Source organism: Antechinus flavipes, chromosome 1 (genome assembly GCF_016432865.1).
Source record: "Antechinus flavipes isolate AdamAnt ecotype Samford, QLD, Australia chromosome 1, AdamAnt_v2, whole genome shotgun sequence".
Classification (NCBI taxonomy): Eukaryota; Metazoa; Chordata; class Mammalia; order Dasyuromorphia; family Dasyuridae; genus Antechinus; species Antechinus flavipes.
Genome location: NC_067398.1, coordinates 128,999,256 through 129,019,350, shown reverse-complemented (window position 1 = coordinate 129,019,350; position 20,095 = coordinate 128,999,256). Strand labels below are relative to the sequence as shown.

General features: G+C 35.7%; 1 protein-coding gene across 1 annotated transcript; it reads left to right on the top strand.

Annotated features, from left to right (window-relative positions):
• Positions 1 to 15,009: 15,009 nt before the first annotated feature.
• LOC127557113 (coatomer subunit beta-like) lies at positions 15,010 to 18,237 on the top strand. Its single transcript, XM_051990561.1, is given in 2 exon segments — positions 15,010 to 17,155; positions 17,158 to 18,237. Coding segments are annotated over 2 exon segments (2,859 nt in total). The 5' UTR covers positions 15,010 to 15,039; the 3' UTR covers positions 17,901 to 18,237.
• The last annotated feature ends 1,858 nt before the right edge of the window (positions 18,238 to 20,095 follow it).

The window sequence follows — 20,095 nt, the reverse complement described above, 5'->3', positions numbered from 1 at the left end:
GATTTGAGAGAGAAGCGAGATGACTGAAAATGCTATGTACTAGTTTGAAAAGATAGGAGGAAAAGAAACAAAGCATATATGAAGAAGGACTAAATATGTTAAGAAGAAGAACATTTCTTTGTCTGAGATGGATAGAAGGGGAAGACAATTAGAATTAATGTCAAGGCATTTTGAAGAGAACAAGATAGAGAAGTCATGTCAAATGTTCTCAATTTTCACAATAAAAGGCAAAGTTTTCAAATTAGAAAGGAGGGAAAGGAGAGTTCTCCTAGACCTAAGGAGGAAAGAAAAATTTTGAAATATCTTCTGTATTGAGTGTGACAGGGAATTAGGGAAGAATAAAACCTAAATAATGTTGAATGATATGAATTTGTGATAAATTCATGCAGCATGGTTATAATATTTTATCTTCATCATTTAGATGTCTATAAGTATGATTAATAAGAGGAAAGTGTGTAATTGTGGTTATACTACTTAACCTCTCTTGGTCTCAATTTCCAACTTCATGAAATGGCTAGAGTTGAAATAGATCACCTTCAAAATTATGTAATTCTTGAATTATACACTATATATACTTGAGCAGATAAAGATGAGATAAGAATACTTACTGGATCCATCAGTTTGTGTTCTGTGTCCAGGAAAAAAAAGGTTATAGGGTCACTGATCATATATTACATCCCATGAGATGTTATATTTGAAGTCATCAGTAACACTGTCATAATTCTAGCTCATCAGAGACTCTAGAAGCCTTTATTTAGAAGTTTTCATGAGTTTTTTTTTTTTGCTTCTGTCCTGATCTCCGTCAAATATATAAAATAGGTTTTATTCAATTTGCTATGGAGCATTTGTCCAAAATTCACAATCTTAAAGCAACTAGTAGAGACCCTTAAGCATATTTGTTTATCTATTTTTAAAAAAGAACCCAAAATTATCAGAAGAAAGAACTAAACAAAAGAATTCTGAGGGGAAAGTGTTATTTTCCCTTTTCAGGAAATTCTATAATTTCAGCTCAGCAACCTCTCTGAAATTCTTAGTTTAAGGGATTAACATACTGAGAAGTTAAGGGACTCAACCAAGATTACATAATCAACATGTATTGGAAGCAATACTAAAACCCTAGTCTTCATGAATTCAAGATTAATCCTCAGTTAAAATACTAGTTTAGCTATCCAATGGAAAAAAGTGTTTTCTGTGTGTCTTATCTATGTGTGTATAAAACACACATATATAATATACAAATATATATATATATATATTTATTCACATACACATACATACATATGTCTATTATATGTATGTATATATATATTAATTATAATGAAAGAAAGTATATTGTCACTGAAATATACATATTATATCTTGTTTATAAGATATTTGATCAATTGTATATCACTGTCTTTGAAATTTTTCTTTTATTTATTTAACAATTAAGGCCTCTCATAAAGATACATATTAAAACAATATACTGATCAGAACATCAAAGTTGATATAAGGTTAAATATTGCTTCTTTATTTTCCAAAGACAAAGAAATCTTATTTTTCAATATATTGAAAATACGAGAATATGAAATGAATATGAGATTCATTCAGTGTTGGAATCTTTACAAACTGCTAACTAATTAGAGTTGATCTAATCTTACAAGAAGATGTTCTGGGCCAGAACCTGAAACAAGGTACTAAGTAGAACTAATTAGTACAATGCTTGTGTTTACACCTTTACTCATTGGAGTTCACAAGTATGCCAGATTCACAAAGTAAACTTTGTAACTTTGTGGATTCACACCTCCCTTAAAACTCTTAGGGCCAGAGAGCACCATGGGAGAAAACCCATAATCCCATTCTCTCAGAAGATTCACATATAAGGCCAGTGAAGAGAGAGCTATTCAAGAATATATTCCACTTGGCTGGCTGGTCACAGGAGAGAATTCAGCTAGATTGGAGAGGAGCACTCTGGTGCAGAGAGAGAGCACTTTGAGAGATTTCAGCTGAATTACTCCAGAAGCCCTCTCTCCGAGGCAAGAAAGAATATTTTCCATTTGGCTGGCTGGTGGCAGAAGAAGAGTTTTCAGAGGAAGAAGCTACGAGTGGAGAGTTCAGTGGACAACCAGATTCATCTTCATCTCACACCACTGTAGTTGATGGCTGGGCTCCTGCACTTCCTTCACTGAGACCAAGCTGGTCTGAAAGACTCACTAGAAAGCTAGCCGAGCCCCAAGTGAAGGAGACAAGAGATTCATTCCATTTCTGTGCTGGCTGGAGGCTGAAGAAAGCAGAGGCAGAGGCTGAAGGACAGAATCTTTGGATTTGGAGACATTCGGAGGGCTCTAAGCTAAACCGGCTGTGTTTTGAGAAGAACAAGAACTCCAATATTTGAACTCACCACAATTCAGAACATCTGAATTCATTCAAAACACCTGAATTTTCTTTCCCATATTTCCAAGTAAAGAATCAAAATGACTCAAGTGTATTATATACAAGTGCTGCTTCATTTAAATATTATTTATTCAATTTAACATTCTTTTATTTTTAATTTTGAGTTTCAAAGTATCACCTCAAGTGGGGTAAGGGGAAAAGAAGGGAGAAAAGCATAAACCGGGGTTAACAAGATGGCAAGTTATACAGAATTGGTCATTTTAACCATAAATGCGAACGGGGTAAACTCCCCCATAAAGAGGAAGCGGTTAGCAGAATGGATTAAAAGCCAGAATCCTATAATATGTTGTTTACAGGAAACACACCTGAAGCAGGGAGATACATGCAGGATAAAGTTAAAGGTTGGAGCAAAATCTACCATGCTTCAGGTGAAGTCAAAAAAGCAGGGATAGCCATCCTGATCTCAGATCAAGCTAAAGCAAAAATTGATCTAATTAAAAGAGATAAGGAAGGACACTATATCTTGCTAAAGGGTAGCATGGATAATGAAGCACTATCTATATTAAACATATATGCACCAAGTGGGGTAGCATCTAAATTCTTAAAAGAGAAACTAAGAGAGCTGCAAGAAGAAATAGACAGCAAAACTATAATAGTGGGAGATCTCAACCTTGCACTCTCAGAATTAGATAAATCAAACCACAAAATAAATAAGAAAGAAGTCAAAGAGGCAAATAGAATACTAGAAAAATTAGATATTATAGATCTCTGGAGAAAATGTAATGGAGACAGAAAGGAGTACACTTTCTTTTCATGGAACCTATATAAAAATTGACCATATATTAGGACATAAAAACTTCAAACTCAAATGCAGTAAGGCAGAAATAGTAAATGCATCCTTTTCAGACCATGATGCAATGAAAATTACATTCAACAAAAAGCCAGGGGAAAGTAGACCAAAAAATAATTGGAAACTAAATAATCTCATAGTAAAGAATGATTGGGTGAAACAGCAAATCATAGACATAATTAATAACTTCACCCAAGAAAACAATAATAATGAGACATCATACCAAAATGTATGGGATGCAGCCAAAGCGATAATAAGGGGAAATTTCATATCTCTAGAGGCCTATTTGCATGAAATAGAGAAAGAGAAGGTCAATGAATTGGGCTTGCAACTAAAAATGCTAGAAAAGGAACAAATTAAAAACCCCCAGTCAAACACTAAACTTGAAATTCTAAAAATAAAAGGAGAGATCAATAAAATTGAAAGTAAAAACACTATTGAATTAATTAATAAAACTAAGAGTTGGTTCTATGAAAAAACCAACAAAGTAGACAAACCCTTAGTAAATCTGATTTAAAAAAGGAAAGAGGAAAATCAAATTGTTAGTCTTAAAAATGAAAAGGGAGAACTCACCACTAACGAAGAGGAAATTAGAGCAATAATTAGGAGTTACTTTGCCCAACTTTACTCCAATAAATTCGACAACTTAAATGAAATAGAATACCTCCAAAAATATAGCTTGCCCAAACTAATAGAGGAAGAAGTAAATATCCTAAACACTCCCATCTCAGAAAAAGAAATAGAACAAATTATCAATCAACTCCCTAAGAAAAAATCCCTAGGGCCAGATGGATTTACATGTGAATTCTATCAAACATTTAAAGAACAATTAACTCCAATGCTAAATAAACTATTTGAGAAAATAGGAATTGAAGGAGTCCTACCAAACTCCTTTTATGACACAGACATGGTACTGATACCTAAACCAGGTAGGCTGAAAACAGAGAAAGAAAATTATAGACCAATCTCCCTAATGAATATTGATGCTAAAATCTTAAATAAAATATTAGCAAAAAGATTACAGAAAATCATCCCCAGGATAATACACTATGACCAAGTAGGATTTATACCAGGGATGCAGGGCTGGTTCAATATTAGGAAAACTATTAGCATAATTGACTATATCAATAACCAAACAAACAAAAACCATATGATCATCTCAATAGATGCAGAAAAAGCATTTGATAAAATCCAACAGTCATTCCTAATAAAAACACTTGAGAGCATAGGAATAAATGGACTTTTCCTTAAAATAGCCAGGAGCATATATTTAAAACCTTCAGTAAGCATCATATGCAATGGGGAAAAACTGGAACCTTTCCCAGTAAGATCTGGAGTGAAGCAAGGTTGCCCACTATCACCATTATTATTCAATATTGTATTAGAAACACTAGCCTCTGCAATAAGAGTCGAGAAAGAGATTAAAAGAATTAGAGTAGGCAATGAGGAAACCAAACTATCACTCTTTGCAGATGATATGATGTTATACCTAGAGAACCCCAGAGATTCTACTAAAAAGCTATTAGAAATAATTCATAATTTTAGCAAAGTAGCAGGATACAAAATAAATCTCCATAAATCCTCAGCATTTTTATAGATCACCAACAAAATCCAACAACAAGAGATACAAAGAGAAATTCCATTCAAAATAACTGTTGCTAGCATAAAATATTTGGGAATCTATCTACCAAAGGAAAGTCGGGTATCATATGAGCAAAATTACAAAAAAGTTTCCACACAAATAAAGTCAGATTTAAATAATTGGAAAAATATCAAGTGCTCTTGGATAGGCTGAGTAAATATAATAAAGATGACAATACTCCCTAAACTAATACATTTATTTAGTGCTATACCAATCAGACTTCCAAGAAAATATTTTAATGATCTAGAAAAAATAACAACAAAATTCATATGGAACAATAAAAAGTCGAGACTCTCAAGGGAATTAATGAAAAAAATCAAATGAAGGTGACCTAGCTGTACCTTATGTAAAATTATATTATAAAGCAGCAGTCACCAAAGCCATTTGGTATTGGCTAAGAAATAGATTAGTTGATCAGTGGAAAAGGATAGGTTCACAAGACAAAATAGTCAACTATAGCAATCTAGTGTTTGACAAACCTAAAGATCCTAACTTTTGGGATAAGAATTCATTAATTGATAAAAACTGCTGGGATAACTGGAAATTAGTATGGCAGAAATTAGGCATGGACCTTAACACCATATACCAAGATAAGATCAAAATGGGTCCATGACGTAGGCATAAAGAATGAGATTATAAATAAATTAGAGGAACATAGGATAGTTTATCTCTCAGACTTGTGGAGGAGAAAGAAATTTGTGACCAAAGATGAACTAGAGACCATTACTGATCACAAAATAGAAAATTTTGATTATATTAAATTAAAAAGCCTTTGTACAAACAAAACTAATGCAAACAAGATTAGAAGGGAAGCAACAAACTGGGAAAACATTTTCACAGTTAAAGGTTCTGATAAAGGCCTCATTTCTAAAATATATAGAGAACTGACTCTATATAAGAAATCAAGCCATTCTCCAATTGATAAATGGTCAAAGGATATGAACAGACAATTTTCAGATGATGAAATTGAAACTATTACCACTCATATGAAAGTGTTCCAAATCACTATTGATCAGAGAAATGCAAATTAAGACAACTCTGAGATACCACTACACACCTGTCAGATTGGCTAAGATGACAGGGAAAAATAATGATGAATGGGAGGGGATGCGGGAAAACTGGGACACTGATGCATTGTTGGTGGAGTTGTGAACGAATCCAACCATTCTGGAGAGCAATCTGGAATTATGCCCAAAAAGTTATCAAACTGTGTATACCCTTGGATCTAGCAGTGCTACTACTGGGTTTATACCCCAAAGAGATACTAAAGAAGGGAAAGGGACCTGTATGTGCCAAAATGTTTGTGGCAGACCTGTTTGTAGTGGCTAGAAACTGGAAATTGAATGGATGCCCATCAATTGGAGAATGGCTGGTTAAATTGTGGTATATGAATGTTATGGAATATTATTGTTCTGTAAGAAATGACCAGCAGGATGAATACAGAGAGGCTTGGAGAGACCTGAACTCTCCAAGTTCATGAACTGATGCTAAGTGAAATGAGCAGAACCAGGAGATCATTATACACTTCGCCAATGATATTGTATGAGGATGTATTCTGATGGAAGTGGATTTCTTTGACAAAGAGACCTGAGTTTCAATTGATAAATGATGGACAAAAGCAGCTACACCCAAAGAAAGAACACTGAGAAACAAATGTGAACTATTTGTATTTTTGTTTTTCTTCCCGGATTATTTTTACCTTCTGAATCCAATTCTCCCTATGTAACAAGAGAACTGTTCGGTTCTGCAAACATATATTGTATCTAGGATATACTGCAACATATCTAACATATATAGGGCTGCTTGCCATCTAGGGGAGGGGGTGGAGAGAGGGAGGGTAAAAATCGGAAAAGAAACAATTGCAAGGTATAATGTTGTAAAAAAAAAAATTACCCTGGCATGGATTCTGTCAATATAAAGTTATTAAATAAAATAAAATAAAATATTTAAAAATAAATAAATAAATATTTAGTTTTAAAAAAAAGTATCACCTCAGCTCTTCACTTATTTCTGTGAAGGTAGACAGCATTTTGCATCATGGGGCCTTGGGATTTTCTTGGATCATTATATAAATTAGAGTAATTAAATCTTTTATGGTTGATCATCATTATAATATTATGCTACTGTGTGCAATATCTCCTGCTACTGATCACTTCACACTGTTTCAGTTCATATAAGTCATCCCAAATTTTTTAAACCATCCCACCTGTCATACAATACAGTCATATAATAATGACACACAGTCATATAATGTCCATTACAATCATATACCACTACTTGTTCAGTCCTTCCTCAATTGACAGTTGTCTTCTCAATTTCCAAATCTTTGCCACCACAAAAAGAGTTGCTATAAATATTATTATATAGATAGGCCCTTTTTCATTTTTCTTTGATTTCTTGGGGGCATAGACCTATTAGTAATGTTTCTGAGTAAAAGCATACCTACAGTTTTTATAGCCTGTTGGGCATAGTTCCAGTTTGTTTTCTAAAATAGTTTGACCAGTGTAATGGGCTGAGGCTTGAATTGATGCACTGAGGTCCCAAGCACGTGAGGCTAAATAGTAATTGGACCATACTCTATTTATATATGCTTGGAGAAAGAATGGCCCCCGCCCACCCTTTGTGCAAGTCCTGATGTGTTATATAGGAAATGACGTTTTTGGTGGGTGGAGGTAAGGGAGTGAAAAAGGAAGCAGGAGGAGAGACTGTTGGCGGGTGTCTTGACACAGCTGCTCTCATGACCATCCTTCATCTCCGATGCCCCTCTGCTAGCTAGCTTCCTATCACAGCTGCCCATATTGCTATCGCAATACCCCTTCATCTCTATTGAGAATAAAAATTGAAGATTTTTCCCTTAACCTGAATTCCTGACTCTGGCTGATTTTAAATACGCAGTCATCACAGACCAGGCCAGAGTAGTTTATTAGTGTGTGTGATTTTAATCCCTCATCCCTTCAGCATTTCTCTTTGCTGATAAATGTGAAGGGATATGTCAGAGATTTTTTTTGTTTGTTTGTTTGTTTTTTAATTTGGATTTCTCCAATCAATAGTGATTTAGAACATTTTCTCATATGATGGTAGATAGCTTTGATATCTTCTGAAAATTGCCTATTCAAATCCCTTGACAATTTATGAACTGGGGAATGGCTCTTATTTTTTCAAATAACTTGATTCAGTTTTTCATATATTTCAGAAAAAATGCCTTTATCAAAGAAACTTGCTATAAAATTTGTTTGATGTTAATTCATCATCTATGGTATCTTTTATTAAAATGTAGTTTCCTAGATCATCTCTTTTACTTAGCTCTAGTTTTGCTTTTATTTTATATGAGGTCATGATTGCTTCTCTTGACTTTTTTTTTACTTCAGGTGAAGCAGATTAGATTCTGCTTCATCTACTTATATTAACTTTAAGTTTATATTTTTCTGCTTCTTGTGGTTTTTGTAAATAACATATTATTGGATTCTGTTTCTTAATTCTGCTGTTCATTTCCAATTTTTGGATTCCATTCCATTCACATTTGCAATTATGATTACCATTGTATTTATATCTCACATCTATTTTCTTCTATTTTTTCTTTTCTTTTTTTATGTTGTCTTTCAAAAGTCTTTTTTTTTGCTTCTAATCATTGCCTCCTTTAATCTCTTTCCCTATCTCTTCTCCCTTTCTCTTATCTTCTTCTTTTCTTATTTCTCTGTAAGATAAGATAGATTTATGTAGTCACTGAATATGTGTGTGTATGAAATTTAAAATACCATAGCACATAAACATATATAATCAACCCATAAAATAAATGTGTACTCATTAATATTTTCCTTTTTGAACCAATTCTGATGATAGTGATTTTCAGGCATTGGCCACCAGTATTTCATTTCTCTCTGCAATGTAAAAGTTCTTGCTTGTTTACCTCTCATATGTGAGATAATTTTCCTCATTCTGCCTCTCCTTTTCCCATTCTCCCAATGCATTCCTCTTTCTCACCTCTACATTCATTTTGGTCAAGCCAACATAATTAAATCATACTTATGCCCTGTCTTTATATAGACTGATTTTAATTTTCCTAATAATGATTTCCTAATAATGATAAAGTTCTTAGGAATTACATGCATTACCTTCCCAAATGGGAATGTATACAATGTATACGTATGTCTATCATTGATTCTTTCATGTTTTCTCTTTGGTTGTTTACCTTTTTATGCTTCTCTTGAGTAGTACTTGAATATCATGTTTTTTATTCAACTCTAGTCTTTTTATCAAAGATGCTTGAGAGTTATCCATTTCATGAAATATGCTTTTACCCAAAACATTATATTCAAGAGTAGATGATTTTGGGTTGCACTCCTAACTCCTTTGTCTTCTGGAATATCACATTCTAAGTCCTCCTAACATGGAAGCTGCTAATTCTTCTTTCATTGGGACTCTGGCATCACAGTATTTCAATGGTTTCTATTTGTCTATTGAAAGTATTATCTTTTTTATCTGGAAGCTCTGGATTTGGAGTCAATAATACAGGGAGTTATTATTTAAGGCTCTTTTTCAGAAGATAATTAATAGATTCAATTTGTATTCTACCTTCCAGGTATACAACATTTGGCCAGTTTTCCTTCATGATTTCTTGAAATATAATGTCTGGGCTTTTTTTATGATCACAACTTTTAGGTAGTTGAATAATTCCTAAATTATCTCTCTTCATTCCATTTTCAGGTAAGTAGATATTCTGATGAGATACTTCACATTTTTTTATATTTTTATTCATTTGACTTTTGTTTTATTGTTATTTAATATTTTAGGAAATCATTACCTTCCTGTTGCCCAAATCTAATTTTTAAGTTATTATTTTCTTCAGTGAGTTTTTGTGTCTTTTTTTCCATTTGTCCAATGCTGCTTTTTAAGGAATGCTTTTCTTTGGTGAATTTTTGTGCTTTTTTTTTACTATTATGCCAGATATGTGGTGGGTGGTTTAAGATGTTATCTTTACAGTATTTTTGTGCCTCTTTTATCAAACTGCTATTTCTCCTTTAACAATTTTCTTGCAACACTTATTTCATTTCCCAATTTTCCCTCTCCCACTCTTTATTTATTCCTTTAGCTCTTTCATCAATTTTTCTGGGCTTGTGTTCAATTAACATTTTTCTTTGAGGCTATGATTGTACCTGTTTTATATTATTGTTTTCTGAGTTTATGTCTTATTCTTCTTTTCCACTGGCTAGTTCTTTTTTATCTTTTTTCCATATTTTTCCAGTCTATAGCTTTAATTTGAATCTTATGCTGAAGTTGGTCACTACTCTCTTTGGAGTGCAGAAGTACTGTCCTAAACTTCAGGATTTTCATGTTATTATTTTCAGAACTATCTCTGGGGATCTCAAATTGTCAGTGCTTCCAAGGTGCTTTAATTTTGAGAAAAGTGTGATCACTGCTCTTTTTGCCTGGGCCCTGGTCTTTGCTAAGGAATGTCCTCCTTTTCTTCTGCAGCAGCAACTACTAGTGCTTTTTATGGTCCTGGTACTATGACCAGTCTTAGTTCCTCGTGACTGACCATCAGTGCTTTTGTCTATTTTAGAACTGCAACTCAGGACTCTCTATTGGCAATAGAATTGCCAGTCAGAGCTAGATTCATGTAGCTATAATAAAGGGTCTCTTGTAAGCTCTTTCTAAGCAATTGTCCAACCCACTTATCATCTCTGGGCTAAGAGCTCCTGAAGCAGCTGCTATTGTTGTAGTTGCAACCACTTCCAAGGCTCATAGCTAATACTGATTCTTTGGTCCCTAATGGTCCATTGTTACATCTCTCCTCCCAAATACATAAATCATCTTAATCTGAAAAAATGTCTCACTCTGACATTTTTGTCTCTGCTGATCCACAAGTGGATCTGAATTTATTTATTTTTTATTTATTTATTTTGCTGAGGCAATTGTGGTTAAGTGACTTGCCCAAGATCACACTGCTAGGAAGTGTTAAGTGTGTGAAACCATATTTGAATTCAGGTCTTCCTGATTTCAGGACTGGTGTTTTATCCACTGTACCACCTAGCTGCCCTGAAGAATTTTTTTAAAGTTGTTTAAAGAGAAATTCTAAAATAGTTCAGTTGAGTGGCTGTCTCCCTTCTTGTCATCTTGGCTCTGCTTTCTCAAACTCTCCCTTTTTAAAGCTAGAGTTGCAAAATAAGTAGCTATTAATAACCATATATAACCAATACTTGGTTAAAAACAGGTATCACTTTAATCATCCTGATAATTTTCAGAGAAGTTTAATGCAATTATTCAGATATTTGGGAGTATGGAAGCAAGAAAAATAAGAGTAAAAGGCTTACTATATATTTCTTACTGAAAAATTTAGAGTTGGAAGGGTAGATCTTTTATTTCAAGATGGCTATTTTTAATATAAAAAAACCTTAATTCAAGAGAAAGTAAAAGTCTTTGCCATGGATACTCGAGTTGGGGGTGCTATCAATAGATTGAAAGTTGAACCCTAGAAGCCTTTAATCTAGCTCCTTTGTTTTAGTTGTGTAGAAACTGAGCTTCAATTACATAGGCAGTAAGTGCCAGAGCCAGGTCTTCTGCCTCTATTACCTCTGAATCATAGTTATGGAACAAGGATTTGAACTCAAATCCTTCAGTGTCAGATTGTTTATTGTTATGAGTCAGAACTTGAAACAAGGTGATAACTCAATGGAATTGATGAAAGCAATGTTTGTGTGCTTGGGTTTGCACCTTTAAGAATTCACACATTAGAGCTCACACATTAGAACTCATACCTTTGAGAGTTCACACATTAGTGCACATATTGGAGTTCACAAGTTCTGGAGATTCACAAGTCAGAAACCCACAATCCCACTCTCTCAGAGGAGGAGTCAACCTTTGTATTCACACCTTTAAGAGATCATATATAGGAAACCCTTAGAGCTTCAGTCAGTCAGTCAGTTCGGAAGATTACCAGGAATTGGGAAAGCTAACCGGGCCCAAGGAAAGAGACAAGACTTGGAAAGAGAAAATAAGCATTTGCATTTAGTCAGCTGGCTGCATTTGAAGTGATTATTACATGGAACCAAAACTAAGGCTGCCTCCAGAAAACGTCCCCAAAAAACCTGCTCCCACAGAGAACCGTCATATATTATGCAAAAGAAGAACACCACAGTTTATTGTTGTTCATTTGTTTCAGTCATTTCTGATATTTCATAAACATATTGGGAATTTTCTTGGTAAAGATACTGGGATGATTTGTCATTTTTTTTTCTCCAGCTCATTTTACAGGAAATTGAGGCTGAAAGACTTATATCACTTGCTTAGGGTCACATAGGTAGTAAGTATCTAAAGCCAGACTCAGGAATATGTGTCTTCTTGACTTCAGATATAATATTCTATTCACTATGCCCCTTGTGAGCAAATTATTTAGTTTAAAAATGTAACATTTGATTTTTCATCAAAGCCCTTGTAATTGAACAGCAGAGATTTTCCCATTATAAAAAAGAACAATACCAAAAATAGTCAGATGCTAAATATAGGAATAAAGGTCATAGAAAAGTAGGAAGTGATCACTGTGTGTAGAGTAGCCAGCAAAGGCTTCGTGGAGAAAGTAATATGTGACCTTGATTGTGATAGGATTTAGTTGTTCACATGAGAGACTATTAAACATACAAGGAAAGGCATAATGATAAAAATAAGGTTGAAGTCATGGAGATAGAGATTGTGTAAAGAAGAAAATCATCCTGAATGGAACAGTATTTTGGAGAATGGTAAAGAAAGATGTAAATTAGGGTCCAGATTAGGGTGGGTTCAAAACATCTTGTAGATGCATTTTGTCTTGATATGACTGAGGAACATCATAGGTTCTTGAGCAAAGGGTTATATGAGAAACTAAATGTTTCAGAATGTAGAATTCAGAGAAAATGTATTTGGATGTGTAAGAGTGTCAAAAAAAAAAAAAAAAAACAGAGACCGTGCAAGTTGATCAGACACTGAATGAAGTTTGACATTAAAATTTCATTTCATTTCATGTATATGGTGGCCAAACTTTAAACTAATAATAGTTTTACTTATAAAAAGTAATGATACAATGGAGCTCCACTGTAAGTATCCTGAAAACTAACACTACCCCAACATAAATATGTTCTACTTTTTTAAAAAAAATATTCTGATGCATTAGTTTTTGCTGTTAAATGCTTCTTGCAGTTATCCTCATGTTATTGACTATGCCGACATTCTTTAGGTAGGTAGAAAAGATCATCTGGTATTAAATTCCCATTTTCCAGGTGGAAAGGTCATTTTTAAATAAAATACAAAACAGGTGTCTAAAATATAATGTAGAGTCTTGGGTTCCTGCTTTTTATTTACAATTTTAGGCCACCCAGATATTCAGTGTACATGTGTTGTCCTGTCATTCATATTAGTGATATTTTTGTTTTTGTTTGTTTGTTTTTAATACACATTATTTTATGAATCATGTTGAGAGAAAAATGAGAACAAAAAAGAAAAATCATGGGAGAGGGAAAAAATAGAAAAAAAAGAAGGAAACATAGCATGTATTGATTTACATTCAATCTCCTTAATTCTTTTTTTGGCTGCAAGTGGCATTTTCCATCCCAGTCCTATTGGGATTTCTTTGGATCACAGAAACACTGATAACAAACAAGTCTATCATAGTGGATTGTTATGGACCAGAACTCTTATACTTGAAACAAGGATTCTTACAAGGTGCTAACTCAGTGAAATTAATAATATAATGGTTATCTAGTTAACATGATGATTAATAATTCTCTAAGTTCAGTATGATTGATTTAATCTTACAACAAATAATAGTTTCCTAGTGATGTAATAATTGGTTTATACTCAGTGTAGAGCATATAAGTTGGGACAAATTGAGAGCCATATTCATTCAACTTCATCTCACACCTCAGTGGTGGCTGGTCTACTGCACTTCCCCCACTGAGACCAAGGCCTGTCTGAAAGGCTCTCAAGAAAGCTGCCCAGTCCCAGGCAAGGAGACAATAAAGAATTTGGACTTTGACCTTTAACACTTAGCTATTCTTGTGGTGATTACTCTACTGAAAAGAAGGTTGCCTCAGAGACCACCAGAAAACCAACAAGAACACTACATTTTGGCATCCGAATGTGGGACTAAGGACCCACATCTCTGATTCAGAAATTAGGATGAGTACAAAAATAGACAAGAAGAAAACTTTGTTAAGAACTAAACTCGTATTGCAACTGAAATGGGACAAATGTTAAAAAGGAGCCTTTTCCACCTCAAGGAAAATGTGTAGAAAGCATAGTTAGACTGATAAAAAAAAAAATCAAGGTTTAATTGTAACTTGGGTGCAGATAAACATTACAGTACTCGTCTCCTTGGTTCTCTAAGGAAAAAGAATTAGATCCAGATGAGTGGAAATTAGTAGGAAGGCAACTATGTGAATATTACAATGATAATTGTAGTGGGCAAAACTATTGGGTTGATGCACTGAGGTCGGGACTCCTGAGCGCTTGAGGCTAACTACTGATTGGACAATACTCTATGGGTATATACTTGGAAAATGGTCCTTTCCACTACCCATACTGGCTCAATGATTGGTGTATAGAGGATTGTAGGACTAGGGGGTGGAGTAAAGCTAGCCAGGGACACACTCTTGATGGTAGACGAGGAGAAGGTGGTCCTGGAGATTCTGCTTCCATCCTGTTCAATCCTGCGTCTAAGACCAAGAATAAAGATGGACTTTTGCTTATCCTGACTCTGGCTGATTCTGGGGTGTCCTGGGTGTTAGTGTGGTCGTTACAGATAATGGTCCTGATTCAGTTTCCAAAGAAACATTCTATACATACAATGTAATACAATTGGCTTTAAGGAATTATATATGTATTAGAATAAGGAAAAAGAAGAAAGAATGGGGGGGGGGAGGAGAAGGGAGAGGAAGATACTGACAAACTAGATGAATATGATAAAAAAAAAATTAGACAAGAAAGGATTTAAGTACAATGCTGATGAAATTAAGGAATGTGGTGCTTCATAGCAGAAGCTATTAGGGCAGGTAGATGCTAGGTGGCTTTGCTCTTGATCCCTTCCACGTCAGCCCGGGACTCTGTGGAGCCGCTGCTGCCACTGCCACTGCTGTCACCACCCCGGGCCAGAATTTCCAATATCATAAAAAATACCTATACTGTGAAGTACCCGCAACCAAACACCATGACTGCTGCAGAAAATGTATGCTATACATTAATTAATGTACCAATGGATTCAGAACCACTATCTGAAATCATCTTAAAAAATGACCTTGAAAAGGGAGATGTGAAGTCAAAGACTGAGGCTTTGAAGAAAGTAATCATTATGATTCTGAATGGTGAAAAGCTTCCTGGACTTTTGATGACCATCATTCGCTTTGTGCTGCCTCTTCAGGATCACACCATCAAAAAATTACTCCTAGTATTTTGGGAAATTGTTCCCAAAACAACTCCAGATGGTCAACTTTTACATGAGATGATCCTTATATGTGATGCTTATAGAAAGGTTCTTCAGCACCCTAATGAATTTATTCGGGGCTCCACTCTTCGTTTTCTTTGCAAACTGAAAGAAGCTGAGTTACTGGAGCCCTTGATGCCGGCTATCCGGGCCTGCCTGGAGCATCGGCACAGCTATGTCCGAAGGAATGCTGTCCTGGCCATCTATACCATTTACAGGAATTTTGAACATCTTATAACTGATGATCCTGAACTCATTCACAATTTCCTGGTTAATGAAAAAGATGCAAGTTGTAAAAGAAATGCATTTATGATGCTCATCCATGCTGACCAGGACAGAGCTTTGGATTACCTAAGTACTTGCATTGATCAAGTTCAGACGTTTGGAGACATTCTTCAGTTGGTCATTGTTGAACTGATTTATAAGGTGTGCCATGCAAATCCATCAGAAAGAGCTCGTTTTATTCATTGCATTTATAGTTTATTGCAGTCATCCAGCCCTGCAGTAAAATATGAAGCTGCCGGCACCTTAGTTACATTGTCTAGTGCTCCAACAGCAATCAAGGCTGCTGCTCAGTGTTACATTGACTTAATTATAAAAGAGAGCGACAACAATGTGAAACTCATTGTTCTGGACTGACTGATCGAGCTAAAAGAGCATCCTGCTCACAAGCGTGTGCTGCAGGATCTGGTTATGGACATCTTAAGAGTGTTGAGTACTCCTGATTTGGAAGTGCGAAAGAAAACTCTACAGTTAGCTCTAGACCTTGTGTCTTCCAGAAATGTTGAAGAACTAGTGATCGTCCTAAAGAAGGAAGTGATTAAGACCAATAATGTGTCTGAGCACGAAGACACTGACAAGTACAGGCAGCTCCTCGTCCACACGCTGCACTCTTGCTCTGTTCAGTTTCCAGACATGGCTGCAAATGTCATTCCAGTGTTAATGGAGTTTCTCAGTGACAACAATGAAGCAGCGGCTGCCGATGTCTTAGAGTTTGTCCGGGAAGCTATTCAACGCTTTGATAATCTCCAATTGCTTATTGTGGAGAAAATGCTTGAAGTCTTTCATGCTATTAAATCTGTCAAAATTTACCGCGGAGCATTGTGGATCCTGGGAGAATATTGTAGCACTAAGGATGACATACAGAGTGTGATGACCGAAGTCCGCAGGATCCTGGGGGAGATCCCAATCGTGGAATCAGAAATAAAGAAAGAAGCTGGTGAATTAAAACTTGAAGAAGAAATCATTGTGGGGCAAGTTCAGAAACTGGTAACTGAGATGGGTACTTATGCTATTCAGAGTGCTCTCAGCAGTTCCAAACCAGCCAAAAAGGAGGAAGACAGGCCTCTGCTTCGGGCATTCCTTCTCGATGGGGACTTCTTAGTTGCAGCCTCCCTTGCCACAACTCTGACCAAGATTGCCTTGCATTACGTGGCCTTGGTTCAAGAGAAAAAGAAGCAAAATTCTTTTATCGCTGAAGCTATGCTGCTCATGGCCACTATTCTTCATTTGGGCAAATCCTCTCTTCCCAAGAAGCCAATCACAGATGATGACGTAGACCGCATCTCCCTGTGCCTCAAGGTCTTGTCCGAGTGCTTACCTTTAATGAATGACATTTTTAATAAAGAGTGCAGGCAGTCCCTTTCCCACATGCTATCTGCTAAATTGGAGGAAGAAAAGCTCTCGCAAAAGAAAGAGTCTGAAAAAAGGAACATGACCGTTCAACCTGATGACCAGATCTCCTTCATGCAACTCACTGCCAAAAATGAAATCAACTGTAAGGAGGACCAGTTTCAGCTGAGCCTACTGGCAGCAATGGGGAACACACAGAGGAAGGAAGCAGCCGACCACTGGCATCAAAACTTAATAAGGTTACTCAGCTAACAGGTTTCTCAGATCCAGTCTATGCAGAAGCTTATGTTCATGTCAACCAGTATGATATCGTTCTGGATGTACTTGTTGTAAACCAGACCAGTGATACTTTGCAGAACTGCACATTAGAACTAGCCACATTAGGGGATCTTAAACTTGTGGAAAAACCTTCTCCTTTGACTCTTGCACCTCATGATTTTGCAAATATTAAGGCTAATGTTAAAGTAGCTTCAACAGAAAATGGAATTATTTTTGGCAATATAGTATATGATGTATCTGGAGCAGCAAGTGACAGAAACTGTGTGGTCCTCAGCGACATTTACATTGACATCATGGACTATATTCAACCTGCTTCTTGTACGGATGCTGAGTTCTGCCAGATGTGGGCAGAATTTGAGTGGGAAAACAAAGTGACAGTTAACACAAATATAATAGATTTAAATGAATATTTACATCATATTCTAAAGTCAACCAATATGAAGTGCCTCACTCCAGAAAAGGCTCTTTCTGGATACTGTGGTTTTATGACTGCCAACCTGTATGCCCATTCCATATTTGGAGAAGATGCACTTGCAAATGTCAGTATTGAAAAGCCAATTCATCTTGGACCAGAAGCCCCAGTAACTGGCCACATACGAATTCATGCAAAGAGTCAGGGAATGGCCCTTAGCCTCGGAGATAAGATCAATCTGTCCCAGAAGAAAACTAGTGTATAAAGTCAGAAAAGGCCTTTTCAGATTTCCAGATTTAGGTATGTGTCTCGTTGGACTCCAGGCAACTTGTATTCCTTCATGCTCTGTGTAATGTAGAAGCTGAGCTCGTGCTGAAGCATTTGAGCAGATAATTTATAACTTTTACCCTAAATCAAGACTGAGTTTAAAATTACAATTTATTTTTCTCTTTCGGTCTTAGCCATTCTGTGTACTGTCTTTAAAGCATATAACATCTTTCACATGTACTAAGAATGTTTCACAGTACAATGAATCTGTCTATTCTTAGGACATTTGTTATTTTATAAATAAATGCATAATTTGATATGCTTAAAAAAAAGAAGCTATTAGGGCATTTCCCATCCCCTGATTTATCCCCCTCAATTAACCCTTCATGGGTGGAGGGAGAAGGAGGAGGGGGAAAGGCAGTGATACAATCAGCATCACCTATGAAGCAGGCTATGACAAGATTACAAAAGGCACTAGTTAAAACTAAAAAAAGAAGGTCAGGATATATCTGATTTGAAAACAAATGCATACCCTGTTATTGAAGAATTTGACTCTTCAGGTCAACAAAGGAGAAGATACATTCCTTTTGATTTGTAAAGCATCAAAGATTTGAAAAGGTGTTTCACTCTTTATGATACTACATCATCTTATGTTAATATGGTATTAGAGAATTTGGCTTATGAAATTTTAACTCCTAGTGACTGGAAATCTATAGCAAGGACATGTTTAGAACCTGGACAAAACTTGTTGTGGCTTTCAGAGTACAGTGAACTATGTAGAATACCTTTCCAATGAAATAGGCAAACTGGAGTTAATATGTAAATCACCTTTGATTAACTAGCAAGTAAAAGTCAGTATGCAGAAACTTTAGCACAGATTAATTACCCTTTTATAGCATATGAGCAAATTGCTGCTACTGCTATCAAAGCATGGGGTTCCCTCCCAGAAAAAGATAGAGGGGAAGCCTTCACAAAAATAGAGCAAGGTCCAGATAAACGTTTGCTGATTTTGTGGGACCTCTGCAAACAGTTGTCATATGAATTATTGGAAACAATGCAGCTATAGGAATTATGATCAAACAACTTGCTAAAGAAAATGCTAATGAGGTTTGTAGAAGAATTATATGGGGACTACACAAAGATGCACCTTTAGAGGACTTCATAAGATGCTGTACCATAGTGGGCACAAATGCTTTTAATACCCAGGTTATGGTGTAGAACAGGGGAAGATAGGGTCTCTCTTGGCAAAGGACTTTCAGAGAGACTCATCAATGCTTTCAGTGTGGTAAAGTAGGGCATCTGAAAGCTCAATGTAGGTGTAGAAATAGAGCAATAAAACAGGATGGGAGAACAAGACCCAAAACCTTGTGCCCAAAATGCAACAAGGGCTTCCCCTGGGCCCCAGAATGTATATTGACCCAGGGAAATGAGAGGTGGGGCCCAGCTCCAAAACCTCAAACAAAAAAACAGGTTGGGCATGATGGCAGCCAAAGTTACACCCAGAGAGTCTTTAGAAGTTCAGGACTCTGATACAATCAATCAGCAGAGAAGCGATCTGATGGAAGAAAGGGATTACATGATCAATCAGCCAAAAAGCAATCAGATGGTTGAAAGGGATTACAATTGGGGAGAATACAGGATTTTTAACCTGACAGAAGGACAGTGTCTAGCGCAAGCAGCTTCAATATAATCCCCAGGTGATGTGGAGAGATACAGAAAATGGTGAATGGAAGGGACCAGGTAGGTTTAGGTAAGCTATATTTTTGGAGGTATTCTTCTATTTCATTTAAGTTGTCGAATTTATTGGCGTAAAGTTGGGCAAAATAACTCCTAATTATTGCTCTAATTTCCTCTTCGTTAGTGGTGAGTTCTCCCTTTTCATTTTTAAGACTAACAATTTGATTTTCCTCTTTCCTTTTTTTAATCAGATTTACTAAGGGTTTGTCTATTTTGTTGGTTTTTTCATAGAACCAACTCTTAGTTTTATTAATCAATTCAATAGTTTTTTTACTTTCAATTTTATTGATCTCTCCTTTTATTTTTTGAATTTCAAGTTTAGTGTTTGATTGGGGGTTTTTAATTTGTTCCTTTTCTAGCATTTTTAGTTGCAAGCCCAATTCATTGACCTTCTCTTTCTCTATTTTATACAAATAGGCCTCTAGAGATATGAGATTTCCCCTTATTACCGCTTTG